The 11,476-nt window shown below is 34.0% G+C and overlaps 1 protein-coding gene and 2 long non-coding RNA genes across 3 annotated transcripts; all 3 read left to right on the top strand.

The window, feature by feature from the left end:
• The first annotated feature begins 41 nt into the window (after positions 1–41).
• On the top strand, positions 42–797 carry LOC110037958. Its single transcript, XM_020742709.1, has one exon. It carries the CDS (start codon positions 171–173, stop codon positions 735–737), a length of 567 nt encoding a protein of 188 aa, XP_020598368.1. The 5' UTR covers positions 42–170; the 3' UTR covers positions 738–797.
• Positions 798–10,468: 9,671 nt separating this feature from the next.
• LOC110032863 lies at positions 10,469–10,796 on the top strand. The gene is made up of 2 exons (XR_002294885.1): positions 10,469–10,562; positions 10,636–10,796. It is a non-coding gene; the product is annotated as an uncharacterized LOC110032863 (long non-coding RNA).
• Positions 10,797–11,055: 259 nt separating this feature from the next.
• Positions 11,056–11,357, top strand: LOC110032869. The gene is made up of 2 exons (XR_002294887.1): positions 11,056–11,200; positions 11,279–11,357. It is a non-coding gene; the product is annotated as an uncharacterized LOC110032869 (long non-coding RNA).
• Positions 11,358–11,476: the final 119 nt, after the last annotated feature.

Below are 11,476 nucleotides of genomic sequence, written 5' to 3'. Positions count from 1 at the left end.
TAAAATTTTCTTTAATCAAAAGTCCCCCTTTTTTAGCTAATGACACACCTATCCCATGGTTTTCTTTGGTAAAAACTTATCCTGCCGCAAAAGATAAGGCAAATACCCACCATTCCTTCCCTCCCAGCCCTCTTTCTTCACATCCACAGCCAAAAAGAAAGAAACAGCAGATGGTTCCAGCAATGAAGGTCTCTGCTTTCCAACTCAGTCCTCGTCTCCACATCTCGAACCCCCATGGCCATCAAAGTCAACCACTAAAGCTTCTCGCACCAACTTTAAAGCTCAAGCCATCGGTAATAAGAATCACCACAGTCCGTACTCTTCCCTCGTTTAAGAAACTGCTCTATTTCAATTCTCATGAGAAGATCGCAAAAATGAAGTTTTTTGAGAAGGATTCATCGATTGAACTCCAAAGATTGCTTCTTTTTGGTGGTTTCTCCTTCGCTTTTGCTATTCTTCTTCTAGGGTTTGATGGGCAGCAGGAAGCCATGGCTTTTGGACCGGAGGGGCCTCTGGTTGAGGAGTTTTGGGATAATGTGAGGAGATATGGCATTTACTTCTTGACAGTGAGCACAGGAGCAATATACACTATTCTGCAGCCAATTTTTGAGCTTTTGAAGAATCCTGTCACTGCAATTTTGATTATTGTTCTGGTTGTGGGAAGTTTTTATCTTCTGTCTCAGGTGCTGAGTGCCATGGTAGGAGTTTCAGAGTTTAGTTATCAATATGCATATTGAATACTTATTATTAAAACTATCTGGGTTGCAATGAATTATCCTGTTGGGCTTTTGTTTCCTTTTCTTCAATTCTTCAAAGGGTTGCTTGTTTGGATGGATTTAAAATGCATGTAAGTTGGGATTAAGAGTCAGATAAGTAGGGCATTAACATACATACCAAACAATTCTTATGTATTTACATGTCAAAAACCTAAGCATTCACAGTTGAATGCAAAATAATTTCATCATTATCGCTTTTCAAAAGTGAACTACACCTTACATAAATAGATTTATGACAAGAAGATGTTATAAGTGTGAATATCAAACTGTACGGGTTAGGTGTGTAAATACATATGAATTTTATGTTATGTATGTATATTTCCCAAGTAAATGTATGTATTGATTTGTTTGAAATTATTTGGCTTGATGTAAAAGTTTATTGAGTAAAACTTGTTTCTTATTTGGCTAGATGGAGCATTGTTACTATCGAGTATCATAGATTTCTGCAGACTCTCTAGTTAAAAAGGACTAAAAGGGCGATTACGAAGGATGAGTGCAAGTGATGGGAGTAAGTTGGACTTAAATCCTTTGAGTGATACTTTAATCTTACCCCAGATTTCAATTGATAAATTGTTCTAATTACTATAATGTGTGTGTGAGGATAAATTATTACTTCGGCTAATTCTACATCCAGATGACAATCCAAATAAGGCCACACGGCCTTTATCTCACAACAGCCCATCTGAATCATCGTCCAGACGTGTCTGCATGTAATAATGTATCGTTTGTAAGAGAGAGAGAGAGAGAGACTAAAGGTCTCATTATTTTGTTTGCTTTAGCAAGATGCACAAAATATTTTACTCTTTGTCAAGCAAAACATTATATGAGAGTTATCACCCTCGGCTCATTGATACTCATATCATATCATATGATATTCATTCTTTATTACTCCCAATATAGATCAGGTTTACGCCATTGACTCATTTAAATGAAAGTCCATCGACTGACCATTCTGTGTTAAGGTATCATAGGCATCCCCCAACGACCCTCGTCCAAATCTCCCACACTGCTTCCCTCCACCGAACCTTGTCGCCTCCAAAGCTTCATTCCTCACAACTTCAATGACGACGATCTCGAACCGTCGAGACTCTTTGTTACCTCCATTCATCGGATAAAAACTGTGTTACTTGCTTATTCCTCAGCTTACGAGCAAGAAGAATTTTGAGCCTTCACAGGAAGAAGGGAGTGGAAGATAATTAATAAGGAGTCAGAGCTTCTTGGGAATTTAATTGTGATGGCATAAGCGGTGATGGTGAGGAGATGGTGTCGGCAGGCATCTGCTTTTTTGCGTCGGCAAAGAAGGCATCGTTGGTGGTAAACATCAGCGTTGCAGGCAAGGAAGAAGTCAACATTGGGGTCAGTGTCGAAGAAGACATTGCGATTGGAGTCGAGATGTTGGGAGCTGTTTGAAAACACAAAAATTAAAGTTTTTCTGTTGTATGTTTTTGAAAAATAAAAACACTTAGATTTGAAAATGAGATAAAAAAAGATTAAAAAAACTACAAATAAAATTTTTTTTTTGTTATATATTCTATTTTTTTAAAATAATAATAATAAAAAATAGAAAAAAAATCATTTCAATCAGTGTCTTCACATTGTCATCACTCACAGTTACAGCTTATTAAAAAATTATTGTGCATTAGTTGTGATAGGAAATTTGTGTGTAGAAGCTGGTTCGGAGAAGTTGGCTGTCTGTTTGTTTTATGTAATTTCACAACAGCTGTCCTGTAGCTGTTTCTGAACAAATGATTTTTCTGCCCGTGTAGTTTAGTGTTATTTATAACACAATCAATCATGCTAGCAGATTTCATACTTGAAATCAAATATCTAGTTTGAATGTTACAAAGCAAAAACAGACACCTCACAAAACAGTTAGTCACACAATGAGTAAAATTTGTTCAAAAAAACTATTAAAATAAAAATAATATGATAATATTGTTTTAAAAATGCAGTTGATTAATATCACGAGATAATCATTCATCTAGCTTAACTCTCCACGTCTGATCACTATCGGCGGTTGAATCCTTGAATCGGTCTGTCCGCCTAAAGAACTTGTAAATATGCGATTGTCGCGAAGTAAACATAGAACATTGTAGTCCATAATAGCAGTACAATGTTCACAAACAACTAAGATTTCATAGAACATTGACATAACAACAAAGTTCAATGGGCCAAAATTCTAAAGAGCTAAGGGCCAAAACCGCAAAGATCAAAGGACTAAAACATTAATGGCCACAAACAACCAAAATTCATAGAAAGAAATAAATGCAATCGAGTATTTCCTCCATTTGAAAGCACATATTTATAATTTTCCATAGAGCGCAATCAGACTCAAAAAGAGCAAGTCATGTGGTTCAAAGCCACAAACCGCAAAAAACAATCTGCATAACAACAAAAAAGAGAATGTAAAAGTTACCAGAAGACAACAGAGAGTAAAGGGAGCCAGCCAAGAAGGAAGTGAAGCCGTTTTCCCACAATGAGAGAGAAGGAGCAGGTACACAAAGAAGAGAAACGATCTGCTTTTTTGCGTCGGCAAAGAAGGCATCGTTGATGTTAAACATCGGCGCATGGAAGAAGTCAACGTTGGCCTCAGTGTCGAAGAAAACACAAAAACAACAAATAAATATATATTTTTTGTTATATATTTTATTTTTAAAAAATAATAATAATAAATAGAAAAAAAATCATTCCAATCAGTGCATTGACATTGTCATCACTGGCAATTACAACTTATTAATAAATTATTGTGCATTAGTTCTGATAGGAAGTTTGTGTGTAGAAGGTATTATAGAGAAGCTGACTATCTGTTTGTTTTATGTAATTTCGCAACAAATGTCCTGTAGCTATTTCTAAACAAATGATTTTTTTGCCCATGTAGTTTAGTGTTATTTATAACACAATCAATCATGCTAGCAGATTTCATACTTGAAATCAAATATCTAGTTTGAATGTTACAAAGCAAAAACAGACACCTCACAAAACAGTTAGTCACACAATGAGTAAAATTTGTTCAAAAAAACTATCAAAATAAAAATAATATGCTAATATTGTTTTAAAAATACAGTTGATTAATGTCACGAGATAATCATTCATCTAGAGTAACTCTCAACGTCTGATCACTATTGGCAGTTGAATCCTTGAATCGGTTTGTCCGCCTAAAGAACTCACAATTTTCTGTTTTTTTCCTTAAACACTTGTAAAGATGTCTCTCATAAATATGTGATTGTCGTGAAGTAAACATAGAACATTGTAGTCCTTAATAGCAGTACAATGTTCACAAACAACTAAAATTTCATTGAACATTGACATGACAACAAAGATCAATGGGCCAAAATTATAAAGAGCTAAGGGCCAAAACTGCAAAGATCAAAGGACTAAAACATTAATGGCCACAAACAACCAAAATTCATGGAAAGAAATAAATGCAATTGAGTATTTCCCCATTTGAAAACACATATTTATAATTTTCCATAGAACGCAATCAGAACTCAGAAAGAGCAAGTCATGTGGTTCAAAGCCACAAACTGCAAAAAACAATCTGCATAACAACAAAAAAGAGAATGTAAAAGTTACCAGAAGACAGCAGAGAGTAAAGGGAGCCAACCAAGAAGGAAGTGAAGCCGTTTTCCCACAACGAGAGAGAAGGAGCAGGTACCCAAAAAAGAGAAACAGAGGAGTTACCAAGGGCCAACATTGTGATTAGGGTAAGGAGTTAGGACAAAGACACGATAGAGGAGAAGAGGGGGCAGAGGGGGAAAATTCAATGAAGTTTTGTAATAAGCTAACTTAAGGAACGAGGGCCATGGGGTCAGACCCATGACTCACTTTTAGTGGAAATTATTCCATTATTGTTGCACCACGACTTTCAAATGGGACTATTAGTGTTTTCAAAACACGTTGTAGCAAAGAAGTTTCCTTACTCGAATGATGATGACGATAATGATTAGTTTCTTTATGTTGTGCCGAGACTACAATTTTTTTTAATGTCATATTAGATGAATTTCATTTCACTTCAAACTAATTTTTTATTAAATAAATCAAATTTTGCAGTTCAAATTTGTCTCAACGTCAGCATGAAATTAAGTAATTGTGTTTTGGTGGACTAGTTAAGACCTCAATGTTTTTTTTTTTTTTTTAAATTTATTATTGGATGAGTTTCATGCAATTCAAACTAAATTTTATATTAATAAAATCAAAATTTGCAATTCAACTTTGACTCAATCATTAGCATGAAATTAAGTAATTGTGTTTTGGTGGACTAGCTCAATTCAACTTTAAATAAACATATTTATGGACAAAAAAATAGCAACAAAATAAAAACATATAATTTAATAAGTGTTTAATTAAAATAAAAAATAAAATTAACTAAAATTTGAATCAATATTATTAAAATTTAGCAAAAAGTTTAACTTAGTTTTTTTAGTCACTGGAACAAACTAGAATAGCATACGATTAGTGCATGTCCTTTTTTTTAAAATTTTTATTAAATTTGCTTGCATAACACTTAATTTTTTTTATTTATACAAAAACCCTCAATCATCTTTATTTATTCATATAATACTTAAATTATTTTAACACCTTAAAAATAGCTCAATGTTATCTTCATTCCTATCGTAGTTATGTCTTTTATGGCATCAAAAGTCCTTCGCTTATGAGCTTCATCAACTGTAATGATTCATGTAAAAAAGAGTGAATATTTATTCCTGCAGTGGTTCTTGCAAAAAAGAAATTCATGATCAATGGCACTCTCTACGATCTCCAACATTCGAACCATCGCCCTTTAGGGCGACGTTGACACCTTACGACTATTTGTCGTGTTTCAACCGATAAAGTATCCTCACACTTAATTTATTTGATCTGAAGATTGTTCACTGTGATATAATTTTGGTGCATGTTATTCTTGATGATTTGTTCAATGCCCAGATTAGGGATTTTAGTTTCTCTCTCAAAAGCAATGAAGATGAGATTGACATAAGAAGATTCAAATCCATTTTTTGGTTCACACTGCTTTGAGCGAAGGAGATGAGAATCAATGCTAACATCGATGCTAGTAGCTTCAATATTTTTCTAACTAGGATCATCAACAAGATTATCAATTGTTATCAGACCATTGATGTGTCATATCCTCACCATTAACAATGTCACTCCTTAAGAAAGAAAAAGCCTTGGAGATCTTTCATTCGACCATAACTCTATCATGAGATCCAGTGATAATGCACCCAACTCTACCTTTTATCTTTCTTCCAACAATTTGTTCGACAAAACTTGTGGATGGATCCCTTGAGCTAAGAAACCCATGAGATCACTATTCAATTGGCCTTGAAGGGGAAGAAATTAAGGATATTTTTGAAATAATTTTAAGTGTTATTTCAATAAATAAGAAAATTTTAGTATTAGATGTTTAAATGAATAATTATTAGTGCTTTTCTTCAAGGTCTGCTAAATTTGATATTTTGGTGCGAAAAATTCTTAGTATTTTTTTTTCTATAAAATTGAGCTTAAATTATAATATGTATTATTCAAACCCATAAATTCACAGTGGGAGATAAAATTCCCAACAAGTATCAATAAAATTCTTAGTTTTGAGTTTTTCTTAGAAAGATGAGCCGAACCCGTGATATTATAGTATGAAATTATACTTTAGCCACTATGTTAGGTAATTAACTGGTTTTTTTTTTCGGGAAAGTGCGGGTCACACTTGGATATATTTAAACAAAAAATCATAGGAGCTCAAATAATAACATACAACAGCAAACAAAATAACACAAAAAAGAAACTTTAACAAAACAAAAATGAACAACAAGCAAATCCTAAAGACCATATAGACAAAACAGAAAAGACCAAGAAATTCAAACCAACCAAATAAGGCCATAAGTAGATTCCTCATCCACAACCAGAATAGAAAACACTCTCATCAAACCAGAAACTCAAAAAAAGACTTATTACATGAAGAACAACAAGGAGAAACTTCAATGTTCTAATTAAGGAAGAAAAGTGAGAACAACAAAAGAAGATATCAAGGATCAGCACATCTAGTCGAAATTCATCTTCATATTGTGCAGCTGGAGATAAATCTTTGAAGATAATCAATCGTTAACCGAAAACTAGATCTAGAGAACCTGCAAAAGGAAATCAAATAAAGGGCACGACTCGAAAAAAGAAAAACAAAACCTTAAACAGGGAAGAAACCTTAGAGATATTGATACCAACAAGCTAAAATCATTGAAAAAACTGAGCGACATGCTCATAAGGTACCATACTAATTAGAAATATAATCTTTTTACAAGTGATAGAAGAACCTTTTTGAATTTTCATTTTTTTCCTTTTTTGCCTTATAGTCATATGAATATTTTATACCTAAAAATCATGGCTGTTGAAAGCAATTCTGAAAATTATACTATTCCTTTACAACCGATCTAAGGGCAATTTTCGCCTAGTAGGATCTAAAAGCAAACACTTGCAACCCCTTATTCTTAACACCCTAAATTTACCTACACCCGTTTTTGCTCCTGATCTTAATATCCTTACTTCCAACAACCAACATAGCATTGAATCTTCAACTGACGTTGCCCTAATCAGGATGTGGAGCTTAACAGTCCAACACTGCGCAACAATGTTGTTGTTGCGCATAATTAACCCGATCCATCTCTTCTTCTCCCTTATCTTCCCCTCCCCTCTAGATAGAGCATTACATCCTCGTTACCCTCTCTCCACTCTAATTTCAAAGCTAAGAAATGTAAAACCAAAGGGTGATCTTCCCATTTTCAAAATTAATTCATGTTTTATCATACAATCCTAAATTGGAATGTCTGTAGTTTCAATAGTGATGTATGCATCGCTGATTACATAAAACTAGTTAATGATTATAATCTTGATATTGTGTGTCTGCTTGAAACCAAACCCTCTCTCTCAATCATTTCTGATCCCTTCTCTAGCAAATACTTTAATGTGTTCCCAAACGAAATTAACATGCATAATTTTCATACTACATCTAATGAAAAAATCTGAATTAAGTGGAATTCAACATGTATCTCATTTATTGTTCTTGATGTGCAAACTCAACTTATACATGATGGATCTCATATTCTTCTTCATTCCCTTTCTTCATGACATTCGTGCATTTTGAAAATTTTCCAGTGAAATGGAGAAGACTTTATCTTTCTGTTGAAATGATGCTTGTTAACATTGACGAGCCTTGGGTCATTAGGAGAGATTTTAATTGTACTCGAAAGGTTGAGATGAAAATTAGTGGCAACCATCCCATTCCCAGCAAGCTTGTTGATTTCAACAATTGCATCTATAACTCTAGCTTTTTTGATCTCCCTAATATCGACTCAGTTAGTTTGACAAATTACTGGAAAATCCAACTAGGTGTCTTTTAGATAGGGCCCTTAGCATAATGCATTGAATACTCACTCATTTACCTCTCACTCTAAGGTTATAAAGCACAGCTTTGATCATAGTCTTGTTATTCTATCTTTATTTGAATTGTGCATATTGCATTAAACATAAAAAATAAAAAAGTACTGAAGCTAAAAAACTACACATAAAAATGAACGACGTGGCAGACATCTTTTTCCACCACACGCAAAAAGTTAGAATCATAAGTGTGACCTCCCAAAAGAAAAACTTATCCAAAGCATGTCGAGCACAAAAATGAGCATATTTGTTACATTTTCTATTAGCAAAAAAAAGAAAAAAACTTGCTTGAAGTCGTGCAAGAAGGTAATGTCTGGTCTTCCATCAATCATTCGTATCCACCTTTTGTCCATCATACGACTTTTAACATAGTTAATCACCATTTTTCTCTCTTTCGGGAATTCTACTTGCATCAGAAAAAGATTTATGTATAAGAATTTTGAAGTTGTCCAAATATTTTTTAATGTTGTTTCCAATGCTTGATGTCTAAGGATCCTCTCTTTGTTTTATGTAACAAATTGGAAAAAAAAAAAAATCATGTGAAATTAAAATTCCTCCACCTATATTTCTAACTCTATTTCTGTTTTGAAAAATCAACATGTTGATTATATTGAATTAACTATAAAGTTAGTCCCATCATCAGGATCTGCTCTCCAAAACCAATGCTATTTAAAATTAAGTGAATAATCTCCTTGCTTGTGAGTATAAATAGATTAAGCAAAAGACTAAATGTGCATGACTTTCCAAAGAGAATGATGATATTAAATTTCCTTACAACAAGATCAAAATTCATAATAATAAAAATTCAATAGAAAATTATTGATAATAAATTTCATATTTTATCTCATAAAGATATTGTCAATAAAATCATTAATTACCTTTACTCCTGGGAGCATAAAGCAATCAACCATCACGCTCATCCCTAAGAACAACCTGCAACTTGTATTACTAATTATAAGCCCATACTTTTTTATAGTATTATTTATATGATTATTTCTAAATTACTTGCCAAGAGATTTAAGCCGATTTTACATAATATTATTCATAATGCCTAAACAATTTTTACATCTAAACATGATATAGATGGTAACATCATTTTGTCTAATGAGTTATTTTTTGGCTTTAGTTACACTAATGCTTCTAAGAAAAATGGTCCTAGGATCAATCTCACAAAAGCTTTTGATAATGTCAATTGTCAGTTCTTATATGAGTGAATGTAGCATTTATGTTTTCTTACTTTACTTGTAAAATGGATGAATGAATGGATAGATCATGTTCCTTTCTGTTATTGTTAATGGTGAGATAAATGAATTTTTTAACTCTACATCAACCTTGCAACAAGGATGCCCTCCCTCTCCTTATTCACTGTTGTGATGAATATTCTATCTGGACATTTAGATTCTCAGCATTATAATATTTTGTGGTTCTCCATAAAGTAATGCTTGATATACTTATCGAAATTGGTGTATCAATCTGAACAACAAAGTCTGTGTGATAGTTGTGGTTTCAAGTCTAATGTTTTCCCTTCAGACTATCTTGATATTGTCATTTACTTTTTAAAGTGGAATGCTTCTCACCACCCTAAATAACTTGAAAAATTACAATGCTAGTTGATTGCTTGAAAACAAAAGTTAAAAATATTATATGAAGCTACATGTATTATTGGTTTCTATCCTCTCTCTCATCCATAAAAGAGTAAGAATAAAAATCACCTCTTTGTTGAATATTTTAATTTATTTTTTTCTTTAATTGACGCTAAAAATATTATTATTATTTATTTTTACGGGGAAGGAGTAATTAAGCCGGTTTAATAGGTCAAATTGTTGTTGGAAATTTTTTTTGGCAAATAATTAATTGAAACGATCGCCTGTTCAATTTAAACAGAAAACAGCTTTATCTTGCGATCCAACCGCCCTCCTTATTAAAATCATGCAAAATGAACGAACATGATTTTTTCGCACCTCGCTCTTATTTATATCCTTAACACAATAAATCAATGACGTAAGCAATGACGTAATTGTAAAGAGTCGGTCACGTAACGCATAATGCCCCCCTCGTTCTAATTTGGTAACGAATAAATGTAATTTTACAAATGAATATCCAACCTCTCTCAATGAAACCCATTCTACACCGTTGAATAGTTTGCCACGTGGAAGATGGTCAATTAACGGGGCTGTCACCAGCGCAAACATGAGCGTGGATTCATCGTAACCGTAAAACATAAACCGCACTCGAACAGCCGTTGATCTTCTGCATTGTCGTCAATAAATAGGGTCGGCTTCTTTGGATTGGAAACAGCCTCCTTCTCGGGTTTAGATCCCTGCGTTTCCGGAGGAGGTCGAGATTAGCTATCTGGCTTCTCTTAAGGTATGGATCTTCCTATGTTTGTTTTACTTCCTTCTTCTTTTACATCGCAGGGTATCTGATAGCTTACAAGCAGACTCGTGGTACGATTTCATGGGGAGAGGCTGGTTATCCTCGGAGTTTCCAGATCTGGCGAGATCCGGTGATTTATTGAACGGGATGCGGCCGTTTTCTATCCCGGTGGAAGAAGGATGTCGTATTTACGAATCAGGTTGAGGAAGGCTTGTATACTTTGTTTCATGTAATACTGAGAAATATAGATAGGTGATCTACATGTGGATGATCGAGAAGGAAAGAGAGCTTGGATTGTGGATGAGGTAACGGATGATGTGCTATATGTTATCAGATAGATGTTGTCATCCCGGCCTTTGCCATGTTGGGTGCGCTCGCATGGCAGGCCAAACATCCTTAATAAAATTAATCTTTTTTGTGGGGGGGGTGGGGGGCAGGCCAAACATCCTTAATAAAATTAATCTTTTTTGGGGGGGTGGGGGAGGGATCGTACGGGGTGTTTTTGAACCCTGGGTTCTCCCTTGTGCGTCGTCTCTTTAGTTATGCTATGCTCTCTGCAACTCTGGTCTTCTTACTACGAGCTCGCAGCTAATGCTCTCTTCTCAACCAACTGACATACATCGTGTGAGGTAAATTTAAACAAGCTTTAGTTACTACTATCTGCAAATCTCAGCCGTTAATCAAAGAGTTTTATATAAAAATTAAAGGTTTCTAATGATCGGCCAAACATTTCAATGGCGTAAATTTCTTCTCCGAAGGTACTAAATCACGAACTCATTCTATCTATTAAGCGAATTATGAATTCCGGCTCCATCACACCAACAGTAATTTTATTTTTGAGATGTTTTTTTGCGATCTGTTGCAGCCCGAAAGATCTGTTGAGATCTACGAAAATTCAAGAAGAT

The sequence above is a fragment of the Phalaenopsis equestris genome, unplaced genomic scaffold, assembly GCF_001263595.1.
Source record: "Phalaenopsis equestris unplaced genomic scaffold, ASM126359v1 Scaffold000002, whole genome shotgun sequence".
NCBI lineage: Eukaryota > Viridiplantae > Streptophyta > Magnoliopsida > Asparagales > Orchidaceae > Phalaenopsis > Phalaenopsis equestris.
The sequence above is the reverse complement of the archived record's forward strand: the minus strand, read 5'-3'. Positions and strand labels throughout refer to the sequence as shown.

Bases quoted from the DNA above. Each gene is read 5' to 3' on its own strand.
- LOC110037958 (XM_020742709.1), top strand. From the start codon at position 171: ATGGTTCCAGCAATGAAGGTCTCTGCTTTCCAACTCAGTCCTCGTCTC.